This window comes from Delphinapterus leucas, chromosome 8 (assembly GCF_059928025.1).
Source record: "Delphinapterus leucas isolate spDelLeu-1000000601 "Yukka" chromosome 8, BTC_Dleu_Yukka2, whole genome shotgun sequence".
NCBI lineage: Eukaryota > Metazoa > Chordata > Mammalia > Artiodactyla > Monodontidae > Delphinapterus > Delphinapterus leucas.
Window position 1 is genome coordinate 77,890,482 of NC_143136.1, and position 25,393 is coordinate 77,915,874.

A 25,393-nucleotide genomic window follows, 5' to 3' on the forward strand; every position below is an offset into this window, starting at 1 on the left:
CGCTTAGGTCCCACTGTACAGAGGGGGTAAGGTCTAGAGAGGGAGTAAGTGCATGAGCCAGCTTCGTGGAGGCTTCTCACGATCTATTTTCCCTTATTTTTAATCATTTAATGAACAATTTACAAAAGAATAAAAAGCCTGAAAAAAACTGTTAGAAATTTTAATAAGATATAGTAAACCCAAATTTTTATTCTGAGTTTCCCTGATTTAAAAACAAACAAATAAACACACTATAAATGGGCATTTCCTCTAAGTGCAAATAACTGCTTACTATCTTCATGCATGTATCTGGAACATAACCATCCTGTAAATACTGATTTTAGACTTCAGATACATCTCTAATTGGTTATAGCTTATTATTAGTTTTGCTTTTTCTTTATGCACTTGCATCATCAAAACACAATGCTTGAAGGAATTTTTAAAATCTTTCATGGCTTATAAGACATGGAAGACAACCATCTTTGCTCCATAATTTGTATAACATTTTCACTTTTAGATTTATAAACAATTTGAATACTCAATCCAATGATTTTTTTTCCATTCCTTTCCAGTCACCTTCCATTAGCATTTCTCCACTTACAAACAGTATCAAATAAATTAGCATGCACAGATTCATAAAAGATGAAGACTGTTATACATTCTTTTAGCAAAAGGAGTTGGTTCATGTTTTTGCCTGAAGTCCTTTCTGTTGAATGACTAACTGGATGAGAATACTATAGTTTTCTGAAAAGAATCAGATAGTAAAATATCTTCAGCTTCACCTGCCATCAGGTTTCTTTCACAACTACTCAACTCTGCCGTTGTAGCATGAAAGCAGCCATAGTCAATATATAAAACAAGAGGCAAGGCTATGCTACGATAAAACTTAATGTACAAAAACAGGTAGCAGATCAGATTTGGCCCAGGGGCCAGTTTGCTGACCTCTGCTCTGGAGGATTTCATCATGTTATTCTTTTTAGCATAGTTGAGAATAATTGATGAGTAATATTAGATGATTCCTAAAATAATGAAATAGCAAAATGTTTCCAGATACAGGAAAATAAGGTCATTAAAATCTTATAATGTATCTTAGGTTTATAAAAGGGGCCAATACACCAATATGGTAATTTCAAGATCAAATATGCTTTATTCTATAGAAAAAAATATAACTCAATTTTCTCTTTATTTTCTGGAAGGTCCCCTAAGAAAAAGTAAATGACATGAAATAACAATTCTTACAAATAGAACTGCTCAAGAAAATTTAAAAATGAAGACTGGGTCCAATGGACCCTGATGGCATACTGAGCATGCAGCCAATTAAGTGACTTTAACTTTGATTCAGGAGATAAGGATAGGGTCTGAAATTTTATAAATGCAAAAAAAAGAAAATCTTCAGGTTTTTGTTTGTTTGTTTGTTGTTGTTGATACGCCTGGGGGATGGGAACTACTAGACCAGTGGTTCTTGTAAACTAGCAGCATCAGCATAACCTAGAAACTTATTAGGAATGCAAATTTCTGGGCTCTACCCCATACCTACTCAATCAGAAACTCTGGACCCAGTGCAGCCCAGTAAAATGAGTTTTAACAAGTTTTCCAGGTGATTCTGATGCTAGCTAAAGTCTGGCTTTGTTAGCCTCAGAAACATCCCTCCTGATCACCAAAGTTGGGCCAGGCAGTATCACACTAACAATAACAAACCAATTTCTTGAGATTTAGAGGTCCTAATGTCTGGTTCGCATTACTGCTTTTACGTGTTAAGAGGAGATTTGCAATGATTTCATGACTAATAATTTAGCTGCACACTGATAATTCTTGCTAATAACCTGTACTGCTTCTGCCTTGCTACCATGCCTAAACTATCTCATGGTTTAGAAGGGAATATTTCATACTGATGGATGCAGGATAGTTGGGAATACCAGGTGAAACAACACGTTTCTGGCATACTGTAAAAGTTCAACAGTGTTGTTAATTGTTGAACGTGTTATTCACACTTCCATAAACTTGCGCTTTCTTTTTAAACAAAGTTTTTCTCATTGGGAGTTACAGTCATTCATTATAAAGACTAAAAAGAGATTAAAAAAAAACTATTATTCCAAAACCCATTTTGGTTGTATCCTTCTAGTCTTTTGGGGCTTTTGTTTTTCTCTTCTTTTTTGCCTTGGTTCTTTTACTGATATGAGTAAGCAATATACGCAATTTTACAAAGACTGTGCTGCAGAATAGGATAACATATTTGTAAATTTTTAAATTAAATATTAGAGTTACTCCACCTAGCTGCAGATAGCACTGTATCATTTCCTTAATAGACTGTGGGCTCAAATTACAAGGTTCGTACATTCCCTAAAAAGCTCAAGTTCATGGTTTCAATCATCTTTCACTGCAAGGAAGAAACTGAGTGAGTTGCTCCCAACTTGTGCCTTTCTAAGAGAATGGGTCATTTTGCAACACATCCTTTCTCTTGGAAATTTTTACCATATTTCTAATTTTCTGTATAATGAAATTATGATGGTAAAGTCTCATCACTCTGCAGAAGAAAAGTAATAAATCATCAACTCTTTAAATGAGCTGGCTTCATCTTTGATTGAACTCAGTATATGTCAGTCATCTCTGTAAATGTGTAGAAGCCTGGAAACATCTCAGGCATAAAACAGGCAGTAAATGGGCAGCTAAAAAATAAGAATAGCCCTTGACACTGCAAGATGCTAGGAATCTGCTCCTAGCCACAAAAGGGACTTAAAGGTAACTATTAACCAGTAGGTGTCAAGAAATGACAGGCACCAAAGATCAAGTTTAAAAGCTTTTTAGACATTGAAGAAACTCCATCAAATCTGATTACAATTTCTGTATGACGCTATTTACAATGTTTATAAAAGTACTAGGCCTACATTAAACTTGATAACAATATTCTTAGACTAAGTACTTTCTGCTAAAGGCAATTCCTTCTATTTTTCTTATATACTTATTTCAAGTTTGCCTCAAATAAAAGGTCATTTTATCATACTTTATATTGACTAGGAAAAAAACGCAAAAATTGGAAACAGGACTGTGTGAAATGTGATAAAATTTGGGAAAATGTGACAGATACAAAAGCCAATGTGCTAAAAAGAAACAACTCAATGTCGTATATGATTAGTGCAATCCACTTGGCCGGAAAATAACTTCAAGGAGGAATGAGTGGAATGTGATTTTAACTAAATAATCAGAAGTTTTATTTTATTAATCTCCCTGAAAAACAGGCTTACAGTAGTGGATGGTTTGCAGGATAATTATAAAAGGGAAGCCCTAAGAACTCTGCAGTGTGACTCTAATGCCACCCAGGGAAGATTTGGGGAGATGAGTTCCAAAATCAGCTGATAGTATTAATCACACCTCCCTGGCTGGACTACCTCACTAGTGAAGATGAACACTGTGACAGCCGAATCCTGTTAGCCATTAGGATCAATTAACTCTCCAAAGGCACTTATACAATGCTCATCACGAACCCTTTTTGAAAAACTATAAACAGGTCTTCCCATGAATATTTCTTTCAGAGAAACAAGGATGACAAAAGAATAGCAGTGTCTCAGGTCCTTAAGTTTCTTAACAGGCATTTAGGCTTATATATTGTTTCCTGTTAGCCTGTTAGTCCTTAGTCAACTCTCAAGAACTTTTAACTACTTTTGAATACATTTTTAAAAACTGCGATTCTGGCCCTGCAGAAGTATTTCTCAAACAGTGATTTATCAGAACTTGTAAAAAAATGAGGATTCTTAGGTCCTACCCTGGGACTGAAACAAAGTCTAGAGATGATTTTTAAAAGAAAGTCTGGTGATTCTTACACATACCAAAATGAGAATCACCGCTATAATCTGCTCTTACTGAGCTATGCCAACCTTGGACTAGGATTAAACTGCAATAAAAAATATTTGTAGTGTGCAAAATTTTTATCAGTCTGTCTAGAAAGAAAACTGTTTCATGGAGAGTAGTTACTGGGCTCACATTTGTTTCTAAAAACCAACCCGCTTTCAAACAAGAATTGAGGCAGTGTATGCATTAAAATTTAAACATTAGTCACTGAAATATAAAGATAACATGTATAGACAGTACTATGATCAAAGAAAGGTAATACACAATCAACATTACATTTAGCTATGAGGTTCCTAGTAAACAAGACAAAATAAATACAATGAAATACAACAGTAAAAAAAAAAAATCAGTATCATCTGATAAAAGGCCGCATTCTGATTTTTCTGAATGGATGACTTCAACAACAATGTTTATTACAGATTCTGGATTCATGTGAAAACTTTTACATCAATTGTAAAAACGTAAGGATACAATTTTATAGGCATTTCCTCAGCTGTAATTTGGTAATCTTGCCAACTATAAAATAGCAAGTTAGAATTCATGTCTAGTTCTTAAGATTCAGTTTCTACTGCAGCAAGAGTTGACAGATCAATAAATGCTATGAAAAGCCTTAAAATCTTGGTTGTTTTTTAGAGATGAAACAGTTTAACAACACACACTGACAAAATGGGTAACTAAAAAGTACGTGTTTTTGGAAGGCCAGCAGGTCCGGGGAAGGGCCCAGGGAGCCAGACGGAACCCCCACCAAGGTGGTTGATGCAGCCGACCCACAAGTGGCATCAGCCCGGGATTTTCCACCTGCCCAGGAAACAGACCCGGGACTTTCCACTCGGCCCCGGCTTTCGCGCTCCCCGAGGGGCGGAACCAACGGCTCTACGGCTTTCCCGCTCCCCGAGGGGCGGAACCAACGCAACCGGCACCCGACATTGCCACAACACCCGAGAGATTACCAAAAAAGGGGCTGCTTCACACAGCAAGCATCTCCCCTGCGTCCATCCCTATAAATTTCGTTCGTGCCTGCACCCGGGCGCGACTTCCCTGGCCCCTTTCTCTCGGACCAATGAACCTCGCCCGGGAGCGGTCCCAAATAAAGCTTGCTTAAGTTCTCCTCCGTTTCTTGGTGCCTTTCCTTACATTTGGTGCCGAAACCCGGGAGGGGTACCCAGCCCCACAAATTACCGCGGGGCCACCCCTCACCCCCCCTAGGGGACGACCGGGGACCCACCCGATCCGGCAGAAGCGGGGTAAGTCCCTCCTTCTTTCCCCTCGACCCCCGGGGTCCCTACCTACCGGACTCCCTGTCCTTAGCCGCGGCCGCGTCAGGGAGTCCTCCATCCTCCCTCCGAGCCTCGGGCGGTTGTGGAGACGTCCCAACCGCCTGACTGCTCTCCGATCTGCCGTGACCAGAGATTGAGACCAGAGACGTCTCTCTCTTTCTCTGTTCACCCGGGGACAGACCGGAGGTCATGGGGACCTCAGAATCTAGACCAGATCCTAAGACACCCCTGGGGCGTCTCCTGGCCAACTTTACAAAACTCGGCTTTTCTCAAGACCTCCGCCGCAGGCAGCTCATATTCTATTCCACCGAGGCCTGGCCACAGTACCCTCTAGACAATCAGTCCAAATGACCTCTTGAAGGGACTTTCGATCTCAACATCCTCCGCGATTTAGACAACTACTGCCGCAGGACGGGCAAATGGTCCGAGGTCCCCTATGTCCAGGCCTTCTGGTATTTACGCTCCCGCCCTTCCCTCTGCGTCGATTGTTCCACTTCCCAGATCCTTCTTGCCAAACAGACATCTCCTACATCCTAACCCCTAATTTCCTTTGACGATGACCCCTCTCCACTAGCCGACCCACCCGAGTCTCTCACCTCTCCCCCCTCCAGAGCTCCTCTCCAACCCCCACCCTACCCTGGACCGGCTCCTCTCCCTCCCGCTCACTCCAGCGCCCGCCACCGCTCCCCCGCACCAGGCAACCTCCCCCTTAGCCCCGACTTCCCCCGCTTCCTCTCCCTCCGTCGCTCTCCCATCACCACTCTCCTCGCCAGTGAGCTCACACACCCGCTCTCACCACTACGACTCCCAGGACCCAAACCTTCTCTGTCCCATAAGAGAGGTGGCCGGAGCGGAAGGATTAGTTAGAGTTCATGTTCCCTTTTCCCTCCAAGATCTCTCTCAAATATAAAAGCGATTACGCTCCTTTTTCTGCCGACTCTTCCCGCTACCTCAAAGAATTTCGCTACCTCTCTCAAGTTTACGATCTAACCTGGCACGACATCTTTGTGATCCTATCTTCTACTCTGACCCCCGACGAGAGGGAAAGAATTCAAACTGCTGCCCGAAACCACGCAGATCAGGTCCACCTCACTGATAACCTATGCCCGTCGGAGCCACTGCCGTTCCTGGCACCGATCCGGGCTGGAGTTGTCAGGACGGCCAAGACGGTCGCCGCAAACGCAATCTAATGATCCAATGCCTCTTGGCTGGTATGCAGGCTGCCTCCCACAAGATTGTCAACTTCGAAAAACTAAAAGATATAACCCAAGAGCCCAATAAAAATCCAGCCATCTTCCTCAACCGCCTTACAGAGGCCCTAACTCTCTACACCCGCTTGGACCCTGACACCCCCGCAGGCGCAACGGTCTTGGCCACCCACTTTATCACCCAATCAGCCCCTGATATCAGAAAAAAACTTAAGCGGGCAGAAGACGGCCCCCAGACTCCCATCCGAGACCTGGTAAAAATGGCCTTTAAAGTCTATAATGCTCGTGAGGATTTGGCAGAATCCAGCCGACAGGTTCGGATGCACCAAAAGGTGGCCCTCCAGACCCAAGCCCTCGTAGCCGCCCTGTGGCCGGCCATCTCCCATGGACAACATCCACGGGATCCGCCAAAGGCAACCCCACCAGGGGCCTGATTTAAGTGTGGAAAAGAGGGACACTGGGCTCGCCAATGTCCCAATCCCCGGCCTCCTTCCAAGCCCTGCCCTGGCTGCGGGCTAACAGGCCATTGGAAGAGTGACTGCCCTACGGCTGGCCCTCCCTCAGCGCCTCAACGCGGAGGGCGAACCGACCCAACGGCCCTACCTCTCGATCTCCTGGGATTGGCTGACGACTGACAACACCCGGACTCGAAGACCCCCAACACCCTCGCCGAGCCCAGAGTAACGCTACAGGTAGCGGGTAAGTTCACCTCATTCCTGGTGGACACGGGGGCTACCTATTCGGTCTTGCCTACATATTCCGGGCCAGTTTTTCCTTCCCAGGTCTCGGTTATGGGCATCGACGGTAAGCCATCCTTCCCCTTCCAGACCGTCCCCCTTTCATGTTACATCGAGAGGCTCCCTTTTACTCATTCTTTCTTAGTCATACCGTCCTGCCCGGTTCCTCTGCTAGGTCATGATGTTCCCTTCCAATTAGGGGCCTCTCTCCAACTTGCCAGACTTGACCCTAAGGCCCCCTCCTCTCAACTCCTGCTCCCCCTCCTCGGTCTGGCAGCGGAACTCTCTCCCTCCTCTCTCTCTTCTCCCATCCTCCCCAACCTGACAGACCCCCAGATCTGGGATACTTCAAAACGCATAATAGCGACCCACCACCCCCCTGTCCTAATCCGTCTTAAAGACCCCTCCAAGTTTCCATCCAGGCCCCAATTCCCCATTTCTGAGACTCATCTAAGGGGCTTGCGACCTATTATCACCAGACTCTTAGATCAGGGGCTCCTCGTCCCCATGGACTCTCCCTGCAACACCCCCATCCTGCCTATCCACAAGGCCTCAGGAGATTACCGCCTGGTCTAGGACCTCCGACTGATCAATGAGGTGATAATTCCCCTCCACCCAGTCATGCCAAACCCATACACTTTGCTCTCCCATATTTCCCCATGCACCACTCATTTTACGGTCCTAGATCTCAAAGACGCCTTCTTTTCAATCCCCCTACACCCTGATTCCTATTTCCTTTTTGCTTTCACCTGGACAGATCCGGATACCCAGGCTTCCCGCCAGCTCACCTGGACGGTTCTTCCCCAGGGCTTCCGCGACAGCCCCCACCTCTTTGGCCAGGCTCTGGCACGGGACCTCGCTTCCTGCCCTCTCACCCCCAGTATAGTCCTCCAATACGTGGATGACCTCCTCCTCTGTAGCCCATCTCTCAGCCTCTCAGAACAGCATACTGCTGACCTCCTCAATTATCTCGGCTCTCGCGGCTATCGGGTCTCTCCAGCCAAGGCCCAACTGTCTACACCCTCAGTAACCTACCTGGGAATCCACCTTACCCCCACAACAAAGAGCCTGACAGCCGACCGCACCCAGGCCATCCCCAACCTCCAACCTCCAGAGACAGCTGACCAGATTCTCTCCTTTCTGGGCCTAATAGGATTTTTCCAACATTGGATCCCTAACTTTGCTCTTCTTGCTAAACCCCTATATTTAACTGCTAAAGAAACCCCCCAAGGACCCCTTACCTCTCCCTCCACTGTTCGACGGGCCTTTCTCACCCTCAGAGACACCCTGATATCCTCCCCTCCCCTGTCTCTGCCTAACCCAGACCGTCCTTTCCACCTCTTTGTAGATGAATGGGTCGAAATAGCTACTGGACTCCTTGCCCAACCCGTAGGGCCTTCCCATCGCCCCGTGGCCTACCTCTCCAAATAACTTGACCCAACCATTTGGGGATGGCAACCACGCCTCCAAGTTTTGGCATCAGCAGCTGAGCTGACCAAACAAACACTCAAACTGACCCTGGCCCACCCGCTGACTGTATTTTCCTCTCACCGACTGGCCGACCTCCTCGGCCATAAGTCTCTCTCTCTCTCTCTCTCTCTCTCTCTCTCTCAAAGGCCGACTCCGTGGCCCGCGAGCTCACCAAAGCGGCCCCTCCAGCTCCGATCTTGTTCCTCACCACCTCAATCCGACCCGCATATGACCCCCACGAAGAGACAGCACTACTATCCAAAGGGGTCCACAAGGACAACAAAGGATGGATTTTTATGGACAACAAAGTTGCCCTCCCTTCAGCTCAAGCGGCCAGCTTCCTATAAGATATCCACAAGTCCCTACACATTGGCCCAAAGGCGATGTTCCGTTTCCTAGATCCCCTCTTTTATATGCCTGGACTCAGAGATGCCATCTCAAAAACTCACGCGGCTTGCCAGACTTGTGCGTCTGTCTCTCCACAAGGAGGCCTACTGCCCCAAATTCCTACTCACCAGATGCGCGGACACCAACCTGGCAAGGACTGGCAGATTGACTTCACCCATATGCCCCGCTGTAAACGCTTCCGATATTTGCTCACTCTCGTTGACACCTTTTCAGGTTGGATCGAGGCCTTCCCAACGGCCCGAGAAACGGCAGATACGGTCGCCACCATTCTTCTCCAACATATCGTCCCCCGGTTTGGCCTGCCTATCTCCATCCAGTCAGACAACGGACCCACCTTCGTCTCTCAGGTGGTTCAGCAGGTATCCGAGGCTCTTCAGATCACCTGGAGACCCATATCCCTTACCACCCCCAGTCATCTGGTAAGGTTGAATGTGCCAACGGGATCTTGAAGGACCACCTCACCAAGCTGTCCCTTGAGGTCCGTATCTCGTGGCCCGATTTGCTCCCTCTTGCCCTTACCCGAATCTGAGCCTCACCTCGGACCCCTACTGGTCTCAGTCCATTCGAACTGCTCTATGGCCGCCCTTTTCTCCTCCATAACCTACCAACCCAAAACCCACCCCTAGCTTCCTACTTCCCCTACCTGTCTCTGCTCCGCCACCTTCTCCGTGAACACGCTGACCGCAACCTGCCGACGGTCACTGCCTCTGAAACTTCCCCTCTCCCTCTACAACCTGGCAATAGCATCCTCCTCAAAGAATTACACCCCCAATCTCTCAAGCCACGGTGGACAGGCCCCCATACGGTGATCCTCACCACTCTTACGGCAGCCAAACTCTTGGGACACCCCTCCTGGTACCATGTCTCCCGCCTTAAAATGGCCCCAACTCCAGAGACTTGGATGGCCCAACCGCTGGGTCCCACGAGACTACGGCTTGTCCGTCACCCTGTCTCTCCTCCTGCTGCTCCTCCTGCCACCCAGGACTCACCAGATGTCCCTATGGCGCTTCCATGTCCATGGGACATGGCAAGCTAAAGGTCGGACCCACGCTCGAGTCTTGGGCACAGGGGACTGCCAACCAGATGGGTGCCAGGCCCTGGTGACAGTCCAGATCCCCATCTCTAACACAGAAGGTGTTCCCCTGGGTCGGTCCACCCCCGCTGTCTGCTTCACTTACGATCAGACCAGAGACTACTGTCAATGGTGGGATGAAACCTATGGGGGGTGCCCCTATCACTCATGTAACATCCATGTGGCAAAACTAGATACCAGGAGCTCGCTCCGACAATCCCACCTGCTCACCACAAATGGCAAGGGTCAATTATTCATCAACATCAAAGATCCCTGGGACACAAGATGGGTAAAAGGGGTACAAGGAAAACTCTACCGGTGGGCAACTGATGCCTACCCTGTGGGCTCTATCAGGGTCTTCCGCTCATACGTCAGAGTGATCCCTGAAATTATCCAGCACTTGAGCGAACAGGCCACCATGGTCCAGGAGACGGAACAGGCCCTAGAACGCCAATTACCCCACCCTGACCATAAGACAGACCCTTTTTCTTGGTTGGCCCTCATCTGCCAAGGGGTGCAAATGCTTAATCACACCGGAATAGGCAACATCTCTGACTGCTTTCTATGTGCCTCACTTGGCCGACCACCATTAACTGCTGTCCCACTCGACCAGCCCTTCACCTCTACCCTCCTTAATTCCTCCCAGAACTTACCTTTTCCCCCTTTAAGAGTCCCCATATTCCTTGATTTAGAAAAAAAGAACCTCACAATTTGCTATGGCAGCCGACCAAACTTAACTAATGATGCACTCCCTTGCAACTCATCCCTCCCTGTAACTACGCCAATGGGGGCCCCACCAGGTCTGTTCTTTTGGTGTAATGGCTCCCTTACAAAAGAGATCAACTCTTCCTCCCCCTTTCCATGTATCCCCGTCACCCTTGTTCCACAGCTCACATTATATGGCGAAGCCGAATTTCTCTCACTTACCACACAACTCTTCGGCCGACAGAAAAGGGCCATCTTTCTCCCTATGGTAGCAGGCATTTCCCTCGCCTCCTCCCTCGTTGCTGCAGGCATCGGGGGAGGAGCCCTGACACACAGTGTCTCAACATCCCGCAACCTAGAACAGAAACTCCAGCTAGCCATTGAGGCCTCTGCCGCCTCCATCACCTCCCTCCAGCGCCAGATCGCCTCAGTAGCCCGAGTTGCCTTCCAAAACCGACGCGCCCTGGACCTTCTGACAGCCGACAAAGGAGGTACCTGCCTCTTCCTACAAGAAGAATGCTGCTACTATATCAACGAGATAGGGGTCGTTGAGGACAATGTGGATGCTCTCCGACGCTTAAAAGAAGAACTCCAACGCAGGCAGCGACAATCCACCTCCCCCATCCCAGACTGGTGGCGGTCCTGGCTGACACCAATCCTAGGCCCCTTAATCCTTACCTGCATCCTATTCATGCTTGTCCCCTGTTTCCTCAGGTTTCTCCGCAATCGCATACAAGAAGTATCTCGGGCGGCGGTGAATCAGATGCTACTCCACCCATATACCTTACTACCCACAGAACCCCCCGCTGCCGCCCTCCCCTAATCTCCGGACTGTTGGCCGCCCGACTCCCCTCCGGCGCCCCCATACAGCAGGAAGTAGCCAGAGAACAAACGTCGCCCCATTACACCAAAGAAGTCGGGATGTAAGGCCAGCAGGTCCGGGGAAGGGACCAGGGAGCCAGACGGAACCCCCACCAAGGTGGTTGATGCAGCCGACCCACAAGTGGCATCAGCCCGGGACTTTCCACCTGCCCAGGAAACAGACCCGGGACTTTCCACTTGGCCCCGGCTTTCGCGCTCCCCGAGGGGCGAAACCAATGGCTCTACGGCTTTCCTACTCCCCTATTTCCCGCTCCCCGAGGGGCGGAACCAAAGGCTCTAAGGCTGATGCAACCGGCACCCGACACTGCCACAACACCCGAGAGATTACCAAAACAGGGGCTGCTTCACACAGCAAGCACCTCCCCTGCGTCCACCCCTATAAATTTCGTTCGTGCCTGCACCCGGGTGCGACTTCCTGGCCCCTTTCTCTGGGACCAGTGAACCTCGCCTGGGAGCGTTCCCAAATAAAGCTTGCTTAAGCTCTCCTCCGTTTCTTGGTGTCCTTCCTTACAGTTTTCTCATGCAAGAAGTTGAGACAAGCATAGACAAGTTTTCATGGGACAAGCAAACTACGTTGTTTGTAATTTGAAGATAAACGTTCCCCTTCTGCAAAATCAGGTGAACTATACCTTGTATCACCACGAGGACCTTAGCCTTGAGGAGGCAGTTTAAATAGGTTAGCTAAGATTGGAGGAGGGAGCAACATGCGGCCTAGGATGGCAACCATTTCCCACCCGCCCCACCCCAATTCAGAGTGGTCAGCCAAAGAAATTACAGCAAACAGGAGCAAAACATGCCAGACAGGTCAAGTTCTGAAGTCTTCATAATCATTTTGGCGCAGAGAGAAATAAAGATAAATGACAACTGAATTTTTCACTACAAACCTGCAAACTGCAGCATTCTACAGACACACTCTAGAAACTCAGGTTGACTCTTTCCTAGTCATGATTAACCTGTGTAAGTATGCCCAATGCTTTTCATATTTTTTGAAAAACCAAGTTGCTTATAAGGGGATCTGAACTTAAACTTCTCATGAGGTCTGCTTAAGATGTTATCTTTGTTAAGTTTGTGAGGTAAGGTTTTTTTGTTTGTTTTTAATTCCTGGGAAGAAGTGTAGAGACTTTTCCAAAAGGTAACTAAGAAACGTTAAGTATTCTCTGAGTCTTTGTTACATACAGTTGTATTCAAAATGTATTCCTAGTATGTCTGGTATACATACATATACACAGGGAGATACCCCCATACACATGTAAAAAGAAAATCTAATAAAAGTTACCACACACAAATGCAAGTGAAAAAGAGTAAAACCAAACTGCACAGGGAATATATTAAGTATTTAACCAAAATTCTGTATAGTTTAAGCATAATCTAGAAAAACAAAAGTGAGCTCAAAAATCAAATTAAGTGACAATAAAGTCCATACCTAACAGTCCAGTGTGTACATCATCTTCATTCTTCAAATTTTCAGCATGTAACTCTGTAAGTACAAAAAGGGCTTGGGTAAAAAAAACAATTTTATAATTTGAAAAGTAGCTCAAAGGCCAGAAAGACATTGTGGAGCTGTGGAAAGCACTCTGGAGCCCGAAACAACTGGGTTCAAATTCTGATTCCATTTACTAGCTAAGTGACCTTCAGTAAGCAAATAAGATGTCTTTATGAGTCAACTGCCATGTATATAAAATGGGAATTTTTATTCCCTAGACATTTTATGTAATGCGAATTACTAGGTTTTGAGTTCAGCTCCTTTCTCCATCCTCCAAAATAAGCACAGCTCAATGTGTTCTGCAATGTACTTCAACTTATCAGGTTTTGTGACTTTATGAACAAAGGCAATCTCTCATAGCAAAAGAATTAAACTACCTACAAGACAAAACTCTGAGCTGCTTTGAAAAAATGGGGGAGGGAAGTGATAAGAGGAATGAAACATTGGCACCCAAATATTTAACATTGACAATTTACACCCAGTATCATTGTATGAAGAGGTAAAACTCTCATATTAACTTGCCAATCTGTCTTGTGCATGAAAATCAAGCATGGTAAAGTGTTAGATGCCATCTACACCCCACTAGGGGCTTGGAAGCAATGAGGAGAAGTAAAAACTGGAATTAAATAGATTGAATTCTACTTAGTGAAATAAAATACTTGAGTGGCAATGTGTTGGGTGCTTTTCATACAACAAACTATTTTTTCTTGTTTTAATTCTTCTTTTTCAGTAACTTAACCAAAGTCACACACCACTGAGAACTGAAATTTAAACTGACGTCTGACTCTTTCCACTGCAACATAAAATATCCAACCACATAACACATCTGTATAAGCTTTGGAAAACCTTTCAAGGCACATCTCTTTCTATTCCAACCTGGCCAATATTTCAACTTAAGACATGGAAAATAACACCATTAATCAGAGAAAGAACCTACTATCTTGCTCCTGCAACAGAACTTCACCACTACACTGGGTTGCAAACCTAATTCAAAACCCAAGAGTGTCTATTTTACCTATGCAAGTATAAATTTGGGTTGTGGGATGGAAATCCTTGTCCTTCAGCAATTCAACGTGTACGGAAGAATCAGTGGATTGTACATCTTTAACCAGTTGTTGATTAAACTCTTTGAACATGTATAGCTTAATAATTACACTTTGCACCGTCTTCCTTTAATGACGGTTGTTATGCATCTTGCTTGATTTTGCCAATATTTTACCGCAAGTGTTCACCGACTTTAAGATATTTTTTCTTCAAGACTACCCACTTATCAAGACCCTTTCTTAAAATGGGTCTCCTGATCACGGACCAAGGTCCTCTACCTTTAAGAAACGAGAAGACAAGGGAGAAGATCAAAGAAAGGTGCGGACGAGGACTCTGGATGAAAGCGGCTACCAGCTTGCCGGCCTTTGATGGAGCGAGGGCGACGAAGGGGAGAGCCACGTCCAGGCTCAACTAAAGTAAACTCTGGACACACTTTCAAGGCCCGGGCTTCATTCCGTACCTTTTACGATCAGGTAGGTGACAGCGAGAAGGAAGGCGAGGAGGATGGCAAACAGCAGCGAACAGAGAACTGAGAGGACCTGGACCGGCCAGCGCCGGGCTTGGGCTCTGCCGCCCGCATCCGCCGAGAAAATACCATTGCGTTTATCGGGCAGGGCGGGAGACCCGTGCCCATCTGGCCGGAGTAGCGAGTCCTTTCTAGGTTCCGATGACGCCCCGGCCGAGAACTCCGCCCGCAGGTCACGGGCCACTCGGTTGCATCCCTCCTCCTCGTCGACTTCACCCTCACCCCAGCTGTCTCCCTGAGTGAAAGCGGAAAACGCCGGTTGAGCAAACGGGACAGCAGTGCCTAGACGGCGGCGAGAAGGGGCTGGTCGCCTCCCACTCTCCACGAACGACATGGCGGGAAAGACAATCAGGTCCGCAGAGGTCAGGCGTCGCCCACCTGCCCCGCCCCGCGGTCGCAGCAGCCAATCAACGGCCAGGCCCTCCACGGCCTCCACCACCTGGCCCCGGCGCGCAGGGGTGCACAAGGGTGCGTGGCTGGGCGAGGAAAGTGCCGTGGGGCCCGAGAAAAGGCTGGGCGCCCCCGGACCAGAGCATGACCCTCAAGTAGTACGAAGGAAGGAGCGCAGTGAAGTGCGCGGGGAGAGACAAGCCGAGGCCCAAGGCAGCCGAGTGTCCTCTCCCTGCAGTGCTTAGTCCGGGCCAGCAATCTCCGCCACCGCCGCGTCACCTCCATGCAAGCCCGGCAGCCCCAAAGCCGCACCTCCCCGACGCTCGGTCCTAGCGCCCGCCCATGCCCCTCTAATACACATTCCCGAACCTATTTGCTTTCTCCCTTCTTCCCCTCTACGCCTGCACTAGCCCCGGCTTCCCTCATTAACGGCAGCTCAGCTCGCCACGCCCTCGCCTCCCTTAACTGCCCTTTCCTCCTTCCCTGTCGCATTGTTCTCCCCGCCCCTACCACAACTTCCCTCTACACCGCTCGGCACGCCTCCTCCCCCCACCCCGGCGCGCGCTCGCCAGCTGGTGCGTACTGAGCTCGAACCCGCTCCTCACGACCCCTCCTCTCGCCTTCCCCGCCCCCTCCCTCCACCTCGAGCCCCGCGCGCGCGCATCCAGCCCCTGCCACCGCTAACGCTAGAAGCTGCTTCCTCCACCCCCACCCCACCCTACCCCACCCCCGGCGGCCTCAGGTTTGCGGGGCGTACGTGACTCGGGCGGGGGGTGAAGGTGGCAGGCCCCCACTGCCCCACCCCCTACGGGGTGAGGCTGTCTAAGCTCGGGAAGCTGGGATACAGTTGTCTTCCCTTCCCCGGGGGAAGTTGGTGGAGTTTTCCCGGCAGAGGAGTCGGCGCAGAAACTTCCTCCGTCCCCCTATTCCCCCCTCCATGCAGGCGACGCCGAGTGAGGCTGAGGCTGGGGGCGAATCGCCGAAGAGCTGCGTGTCGGCAGCGCAGTCTGATTGGACAGCGGGGAAGCCTGTCAGCTTATTGGCCCCGCTGATCCCGCCCCGTAGCGCAGGGCAGCCTTTAACCTTTAGCCCCAGTGGGCGCCAGCCACTCAGGTCGCTTCTTGTTGGTATGTGTAGCGGCAGTGGCCGCCGCCGGAGCAGTCTGAGTCCGACGATGAGGCCGGGGACGGGAGCCGAGCGTGGAGGCCTCATGGTGAGTGAAATGGAGAGCCATCCTCCCTCGCGGGGTCCCGGGGACGGGGAGCGGAGATTGTCCGGCTCAAGCCTCTGCTCCAGCTCTTGGGTCTCTGCTGACGGCTTCCTGAGGAGACGGCCCTCGGTAAGGGATCGGTGGGGCAGGGGGAAAGCGGCACAATGAAAAACGGAGTCAGAGACAGGAAGCTTTCTCCAGAAGGAGGAGAAGATGAGAGTGGACGAAGGAAGAGCTCGAGATGGTGGGATATGTTCCGAGGGAGAGAAATGGGAGGGCGGGGATGCACAAAGGAAAGGAAGTGGGACCGTGGAAGTTCCCAGTGGGTTTGGCCTAGGCAGATACGCGGTAGAGGTGCTGGGCCCTAGGCGGGGTGAGCGTTTTGGAGAGGTAGGCCCGATTAAGCAGGCGGGGGGAAGGCGGAGACTTGATTCGGTAGACTTTAATAGAGGCTGCCAGAATTTCTTCACGAGTAGTAGTGTTGTCTGCAGCGGGGGGACAGCTGGGAGAATTGGCAGGAGATAATTTCCTGCTTTTAAGACCTGTAACAATGGACACAGAAGTAAAGAAAGTAGTTGTCTTATAAAAGCGCGTTAAGATGGATGAATTAGTTGTTTGCATTTAGTGTCCGTGAGTGACAGACCTCATTCTTTGGGTTTTTTGTTTTGTTTTTTGCAGGAGTAATTTTAGCTGTGTTAGAGATTCTCTTAGGAAATAATATGTTTGCTTGTTAGGAGGGAAGTGTCCCCGGGTATCCAATACTGTTTGTTTTGTGTAAGACCAGCCCTCATCTGAGTTAATTGGGTAAATTCAGCGTTTTAAAGCTTAAAATCATCTTAGAAATAAATTTAAGAATAAATGAAGTTATAAAATAAAAATAGTTGACTAGCTGATATCTGTGTGAAGTAGGACAAAGTTGTGGTTTTCACCATAACAGTTAAGTTGGCCTTCACATGCATTTTCTCCCAGTTTAGCAAGCCAGTTGGTAACTGATTAAATCAGCATGCTTAAAAACAACAACAACAACTACGAATTAGGTGTCCAGTGATGATTTTAATTTTTTCCATTTTGTTCTGAAATTTGGTCAGGTGCAAGCTCATAAATACTGGTGTTGTACATTTTATTTAAGACAAGAAAGTATAAACTAACTCAGTAATTGAATCACACATTAGCCAGATACTATGTCGTGCATATAACTGATTTGTAGAAATCAGATTTTTGAGAAGCATTTATTGGTACTTACTAATTTTTAAATTGTCCCTCTTTTTCAGATGGGGCACCCTGGCATGCATTATGCCCCAATGGGAATGCATCCTATGGGTCAGAGAGCGAATATGCCTCCTGTACCTCATGGAATGATGCCGCAAATGATGCCCCCAATGGGAGGACCACCAATGGGACAAGTAAGAATGTTTTGTTTTGTATTTCTTTGTTTACTTTTGCCCATGGTATTCTTGTGTCAAAGAATTTCAAAATCTGGGTCAATACTTACAGCTGTTTAAGTTTCAGTTTATGCCAGAATAATGTTTTTAAGTGAAATGTTGTATAATCATGACAGTAACCAAATTTTGAGTGTAATGAAAAATCTGTATAAGAGATTTACTTTCTACAGCAACAAAATTGAGTTGTTTTTGTTTTGGTTTGTTTTTTTAAATTTAAAACTGGCAAAGTACATGTAGGCTTTTTAGTTTAATGACTTTCCCCCCAAGTATGTCAATTGAAGTAAATATGCTATGTCAATATAATTTTTGTTGGTGGACCTTGTACATGCATAGAATCTAAAACAGCAGTTGTTTAGGCCTTTGGCTTAGGATTAATTTTATTCCTGAAAAAGCTTCCTGGTGTGTGTGTGTGTGTGCGCGCGCGCGTGTGCGCGTGCGTGCACGCATTGGGGGTGGAGGAGGTGGGAAGGTTCTACTCTGATTTGGTTCTTCATAGGACGGTGCCAAATAGGTAGTTTATTTTCCACTTATACTATTTTGTTTTTTTGTTTTTTTTTAATGATTTTTGCTTCTGCACTTCTGCTTTTGAGCTGTCCCTTCCATCTCCAGCATAAATTGTAAACATTTTGTGGGAGTGATTTGGACCAAAAGGTTTTAATGCTGACTCAATGAGTTCAATAGAACTTAATTCCTAGAAAAGCATCCAAGAAAGGTAACAGGTTCAGTTACCGTAAATAATTTTATGCCCCCTGTTAGGTTCTATAATACACATATCCTTTGGTGGCTGGGTTCTTTCCATTTAGTGTTTCAATAAATCATCAAGTATTTAGGCTAACAAAATATTTTGGAAAGCCAGTCAATTAGGTATGATCTTTCTGCCAGTTGGGGGCATCATTTGCTTTGATAATCATTTAAGCCTTGATGGTTTGAATTATTGGTGAAATTGTAGTGGAGAAAGGAGCTCGCTCTGTGTGTGTGTTTTTGTTTTGTTTTTTCTTAAGAATAGAAGGGCTTAATGTCAAGTGGTTTTCTTCTTTTTTATTTAAGGTATTTAAGAGTATAGCCCTTAATTTTGTATAAAAAGCTTTATTCAGAGGCACCAGGCCCAAAATATTCTGCCTGTAGGAGTTCTTTAAATAAAAGAACTATTTATTCTGTTACTCTAGGATAACACAAGTTTTAAAACTCCCTAGGTGATGGAGAAACAACTCTGATTCCTCTTCTGTTTCTTTCCATCTCTAAGCAGCAAGGAGCTCTTCTTGTTTTCTCAGTAGAGCTGCTCTAACTAGATAATGAGCTTTAAAAAATATTTATTCTTTAAATGCTCTGGTTCTTATTTAAAATTAGTTTCTTTCCACAGAAAGATAAAATAAAACAATTTGCTACTGCCAGATGCTTCTCTCTTTTCTGGGGCCTTCTGTTTCCATTGGGCCAATCAAGGTAAGTTTTGCAAGGGATTGACCTGCTTGCCCTTGCTGTATTGGTGCTGTTGCACTACCAAAACCAAGATACCAGCTAGTCATTTTGAGTAAAATGCAGATTTTATTTTTTAAGTACTCATGTATCTCATTGACATAAGCTGGTCACAGTTTGCTTTATGGCCCTTTCTCTTTAGCTCTGTAGTGACCATCTTCCTAGTAAGGTTATTTGCTACTTGGTACACATCCATTCAAATACTCTGAATTTTACCTTGTGGTTTTCTTCTGCTTCTTTCCTAGACCAGTATATGCCATGTGCCTTTAAGCGTACCTGACTGTTTAGATGTTTAAAAGTCTCTCTCTGTTGGCTCCTGTTAGGATAACGATTGAATGACTTAAGAACCCAGCTCTGAGGAACTCAAGAGAATCCCCATTTTTTTTTCCCTTAGATTATTCCTTTTTTTCCTCTTGATATCTAATAAATATGGGGCCCAAGTCTTGGTAAAACAAATTCTTGTTTTAGCTTTGATAACAGTGGGAGGGCATGGATAATATAAACAGTCACGTAATCAGAAATCTAATTTAAAGCCCTATAAACAACTACCTTAAAATAAAAGTTGATAATTCTCAAACTTGATCCTTTTTTCTGCATCATGTCTTCTGTCTACCCGCCCTCAGAAGTATAAGTGAGCAGTAAGTGGTCAGAAGATAATGAGAAGAAGCGGGGTGCCTATATAAGCTCACTGCAGTGACACAAAGTTGGTAGGGTTCTGTCATCAAATTTTAAAAAGTTAATTCACAGATTCTTCAGACTTTGCAGTTGAAGGTTATGGAACCTTCATGTATATTGCCTAGTTCACATTAAGATCTCATTCTGGGACCAGCTGAGGACTAAAATTGGTGGCAGTCTTACTTGCTAAGTGATTGTGGTCTTTGGGATGTTACTGAACATGACATGAAATTTTAAAACTTGTTTGTAAAATAATATGCAGACTGGACATAACAGTCTACAGAAGCCAGAGTTTGTACTTTTTGAAATGCAGCAAATGATTTAGATTAGAGGAGTAGCCTGTTTTGTTTTAGTTCAGGAGATAACCTAGAATGCCTTTTTAGAATTTAGGATGAATCTATTAGTAGTAATAGATATTTGGAAATTATCAAATAGGTCTTAATAATATTCTTTCAAGTTTATCCTGTAGGTTAAACTTGCCTTTCTTATTGTACATTAACTTCAGATGGGAGAGTTGTGCTTCTACTTTTAGAGTTATAGGATCTTACAGTTGGAAGGGACCTTACAAGTTTATAAATGTTAATGATAAAATAATTTTCCTGCTTGGTGGCAGTAGAGATTTGTATTAAGATATAATTATGTATGAAGCTGTCTTCTTTCTCTATGTGTATTGTAAATAATGTTTTGCTTTAAAATATTTTCACGTCTTATTCTTTTGTTGTCTTTTCTACAACATAAACCACCCTTATCACAGGCGATTTGGCCTTCACTTAAGCCCAAGAGTCTTCCTGCCTGACTTTGTCTTCTTTCTTTAATTCTTAATTTTCTTCTTCTTTTAATGAGAAGAGTAGAGTAAAAGAATTAAGGTCCCTTTCAGCTCTAACAACCTATGATTCAATTTAGATCATTTGATAAGGATAGGTGATATGTATAAGATTTTATGGGTTGATATGCAAGTAAAAATAGGAAATTCTTTTAGTAATGCCCCCCTAATTCTAATTATTCAGTATTTTTTTCTTGTTGCCTTTGTTCAATAAACTGATAAATGAATAATTCCTCTTTAAAAATAAGTCGGATTTTCATGTTCTCTTACTGAGTAAGGCAGGTTTTTATAGACCTTATTTCTATTCCTGCTGCTATCTGAGCTTAAGTCATTACACTCTCATGCCTAAGATACTCTTTACAACTTTTGAGCTGGTTTTCTTGCTTCAAGCTTGTCCCCCAAAAAACTCTTTTTAGATTTCAATGAGTTATCTCCTTGCCCTAGAACTTCCACTGTTTTTCTGTGCCTATAGCGTAATGTCTACGTTCCACAATTTAACTTTCAGTTATCTCCCATAGTATATAATTCAGAGCACGATTCTGAGCTGCGTGTCTTCACATTCCCTAATATGAATGCGGGCTGGTCTTTTCATGGTATTTTGAGTAACTATATTAGTTCATGACCAAGGTTGTGCTGTTTTTCTTGCTCTCCTGCCCCCCAGCTCTCTACTACCATGAGCTTTCCTTTATTTACCTAAATTCTGCCATTTCAAGTCCTGCCTTCTCCAAGAGGTCCTCAGCAATAAACTTTCCCAGCATATACCTCCCCTTCAGATTATTAAAATAAAATCCTACGTAATCAGCCCATAACTCTTACTATTTCACTTATTTTAGCACTTGTTTTGTTTTATTATGGTTTATTTGCTTTGCCTTTCCAACAGTTGTAAGCTCTTAGGGGGCAGGGGCTATGTTCTGAACTTTTAAGAAGTCTATAGGTGCTGAGCACAGTTCTTGGCACATCATGGGTGCTCAGTAAATTACTTGTTGAATGAATGAAACAAACGCAGATACTCTTTCCTACAATATAAGCCAGAAAGTTAGTCACTGTTACATGTGACTTTTCAGTGGTTACTTATGACTTCACACTGTTACCACTTATTCTTGTTTTTAGGGTCTGCCTCTACTGTTGATTTTTCATTTGACAAAAATGGAAGATAAATAAGATGAAATAAGTAATTTTTGTTTGGTGAATAAAACTAAAGAACTTCCATTTACTTTAAATTACAGGCAAATGTATTTCTGTCTGTATGACTTCATTGGTGATCATCTCTTTAAGTTTTACCAGATTTTTCCATACCCTAGGGAGAAATGATGATTTGGAATATAGGCCTTCCAGAGAAATCCAATATATTCATTGGTGTCTTAGATTTATCTGACTGACTTGATAAATTGTTATGCTGTTGTTGCTTGTGAGTTATCCTCACTTTTGGGTGTTACAGGATCCTTGCCATTGAATTGAACATTAGCCAGTGAAAAAGATTTTTTTTTTAGCTTATCTGCTCGTAGATTGTTGAATCTAGGTAACTTTCTTTATGTATTTATATTACCTAGGTGAGTGCATTTTAAAACATAGATTGACCCATACCTACTGTGTTGGTATAACTTTTGAGCTGTGTATATGGTTAGATTTTGATAGGTTTTAGTTTCATTATCTTTAGATAACAACTCATTTAAATATGAACTCATCTATTCAAAAACTTCAACTAGAGTAGTATTTCTGAGTATATCGGGATTACTTGGAAGAATGAACTGTACCCCTCCACCCCTTTGAGATTCGCAGGATGCAGTATTTTCTAAAGATGCTAAGAAGTCTTGCAGAAGCCTTTTAAAACTTTTTACTTAGTATTTTTCGGTTTTAGTTGGCCATCTTCGTCTCCCCCACTTCCAGTCTCCCTTGCCCCCCTGTTATCTGTTTATTTTGCTTTGTCTAGCACATTGCATAGAACTAACACTGCCTGTAATTAACATTTTGCGAGAAAAGCTGAATTGGGATCACTTACCCATTTAGTCTGCTCTTCAGGATAAAAGGGCAATGTGGAAATCAGTATTAACACACATAAATGTAGCAGCTCATAGAGTTGTAGAGTGCAACAAATGTATTCATTAATGGTGGAATCAGAAAGGAAAGAAAAAAAAGGGGGCTTCCCTGGCAGTCCAGTGGTTAAGACACCACTCAGGGGGCACGGGTTCCATCCCTGGTGGAGGAACTAAGATCCTGCATGCTGCGCAGCCTGGTCAAAAAAAAACAAAAGAGATCTCAATGGGTTAACCTGTTGGTTTTTGATTGGGTTTGTTAGAAATGTTGATGACATGACTTCCAGTCATTATCAAGTGGTATATCAGTAGATAGTGCACATTTGGCATCTACTTATATCCATAGCTATGCACTAGAGTTTTTGTTTGTTTTTTTACCTAGAGAAAGAATTGGCCTAAGTTGTGAAGGTTTCTAAGTTGGAATGAGTAGATATACACTGTCTCATTTAAAGTTGTCCTTAGTCTTTCATTCTTATGTCCTATTTCCATATCTTCATATTTCCATTGTCAGGTCAATTTAGCCAATAGACTTTGCCCATTTTCGTCAATAGACATTTAAGCCTCTTCTTGACTGTGTATTAGTACAAAGGTGAACACTGTATATATACCATGCACTCACGGAACTTAGAGGTATCACTCAGGTGCCTGGCCACACTGTTTTCTCATCTTTTAACTGCTGATTTGACTGTCACGATACTTGTAGACATTCGAATATTTAGTGGAGATGAATCTTTTATATTTGTTTTCTTTTTCTCCCTGGTCAAGTCATCATGTTTCTTCTACTTATTAAAAAAAGTTAAGTATAGTTAGCGGTTACTAAAGATGTGGTATTTTGTATGACAGGCTTGAAAGAAAATCCTCTATCTGCTTCTTTCTTATTTGGGGCACTACACTCAAAGTGGAAATCTGAATCTTCTCCAAATCTGAGTGTTGCTGTTAGTCGTGTCTCTTAAAGGACTAAACATGCCAGCAAGTGAGAACTGAGTTGAAATATAGTTTGCTTTATCTTAGGCTTTCATTTTTTTTTTTAAACAAAATTTTCATCTCATTTATCTTAGACTTTTTTTTTAACAAAATTCTCAAATCTTATTTATTAGCTCCTGATCTGTTTGGGTTAAGAATTTTTAAATTACCTTTTGATTAATGAATGAGCATTAAGTTTCTGTTTGAGAACGTGGGCTTGGTATACTTTCTTTGGTCACTGGGTATCAAGAAAGTTGTTAATTCTCTGAAAGATGATTTTTTTTTAGTACTTTTAAGATCATTACATATTTATGATCATATATTTGTTGAATATAATAGAAAATTACCCTCTCTTTCCTTATACAGAAATAAGGGCTAGTCATAAAGTTGTCTACTACAAGTGTTTGAGTCTCTGCTATGTCTATGTAACTCTCTTCTGTACGAGTAATACTTACATAAATTAAACATGCTCTTTGTCCTAAAGGTGCCCACAATTGAGAAGGAGCTAAAAATTTTCATATGGACAAATATTTAATGATTTAGCTAGATATAATACTGAATCTAGTTTAAAGGAATTGGGGAAGAAGATAGTAATAGTCTTGTGTTCCTCTGTACTTGCGTTCTGGAGGGCTCATGTCCAAAAGGAGGTTTAGATGATTTTTAGAGTAAGTTTTATAAAATCTTTGATTCTATATGACTTGAGACACCACAATTTGTGTGTGTATCCACAGTATGTTTAGAGCTTTTTAAAAATCAAGTGATACAATTCATTTTTATTCAGCTCCTTTTCTAAGTTTTTGTGTCACATATCAACACCCAGTGATTTTCTTTTTATATTTTCTGTACCGTCATTTAAGAAGTTTGGGGTTTAGCAAGAGACAGTGGACTAAATAATTTAAACTATTTACTTGCCTTTTTTTTCACATAGTTTTGTTTTTTAAGGTTTCAGGGAATAGAACTGTGATACCTAATCTGTGTTAGAATTATAATTTTTATCAGCATGTTTGTATATAACTGATTCATATACCCTATTGAATTTGATCCTCCTGACTGAAAAGTGGATTGGCTAGATAGATGTCCAGTTTATAGATAGGAATAGGAAGGCCTAGAGAGTTGAGTGAATTGTAAAGCGACATTGAAGAGCCAGCACTAAATGTGATCCTTAATCTGGGATTGACTTCTCATTACGTGTGTTGATTCCTACTGAAGGTGATGGTTTTACAGTATTTACTAGATGCCTTTAAAGAACCAAAGTGCCTAACTAACAGATAGCTAGGGAATAGATGAGAGAAGGGGCAACATGAGAGATACTTTCATTACATGAGTTGAAGGAGAGCAGTGGTAATAAAACAGCTTTCATTTATTGAGTGCTGTTCTAAGTGCCTGTGTGTATTCATGTATCATTCCTCTTAATCCCTACAACAGTCCTATCAGATGAGTACTATTTTTCCCCCATGTTGCAGGTGAGGAAATTGAGGGTTAAGTAAAGTTGCCCAAGATCACATAACTGGTGAGTGGCCAACTGGGGTAGGAATTCTGGCAGTCTGAATCCAGAGTATACTCAATAGCTGTACTAGGCTGCTTCCCTATATAGCAGTATGAGATTATGCCATGTTACACCTCCTTAGAATTTGAAGGAATAGTGTATACTTCAGTGAATTCTAAAGTCTCCAGGTTGAGAGAATTTAGCAAACTAAATAATTTTGAATACTGGCAGTTGATTTATTAAATGGTAAGGTCCTACTCC

The 25,393-nt window shown here is 44.2% G+C and overlaps 2 protein-coding genes across 9 annotated transcripts in view; one reads left to right on the plus strand and one right to left on the minus strand.

Annotated features, from left to right (window-relative positions):
• ARL6IP6 (ARF like GTPase 6 interacting protein 6) overlaps nucleotides 1-15,551 on the minus strand; it is a 47,032-nt gene extending 31,481 nt beyond the window's left edge. Inside the window, exons 1-2 of one of the 4 annotated variants that reach the window (XM_022569739.3) lie at nucleotides 14,572-15,540; nucleotides 13,008-13,061 (exon numbers count right to left, since the gene is read on the minus strand). In XM_022569739.3, coding sequence (XP_022425447.1) covers nucleotides 13,008-13,061; nucleotides 14,572-14,971 — 454 coding nt within the window. In that variant the 5' untranslated portion in view covers nucleotides 14,972-15,540. Of the gene's footprint in view, nucleotides 1-13,007; nucleotides 13,062-14,571 lie in introns of all 4 variants that reach the window. The other 3 variants (XM_022569738.3, XM_022569737.3, XM_089916820.1) reach the window with 3 other exon arrangements.
• A 241-nt stretch (nucleotides 15,552-15,792) lies between these two features.
• Nucleotides 15,793-25,393, plus strand: part of PRPF40A (pre-mRNA processing factor 40A) — a 54,809-nt gene continuing 45,208 nt past the window's right edge. The window contains exons 1-2 of one of the 5 annotated variants that reach the window (XM_089916819.1): nucleotides 15,793-16,366; nucleotides 17,509-17,640. In XM_089916819.1, the coding sequence (XP_089772945.1) occupies nucleotides 15,965-16,366; nucleotides 17,509-17,640 (534 nt within the window). In that variant the 5' untranslated portion in view covers nucleotides 15,793-15,964. The remainder of the gene's footprint in view (nucleotides 16,367-17,508; nucleotides 17,641-25,393) is intronic. The other 4 variants (XM_022569731.3, XM_022569732.3, XM_022569735.3 and 1 more) reach the window with 4 other exon arrangements.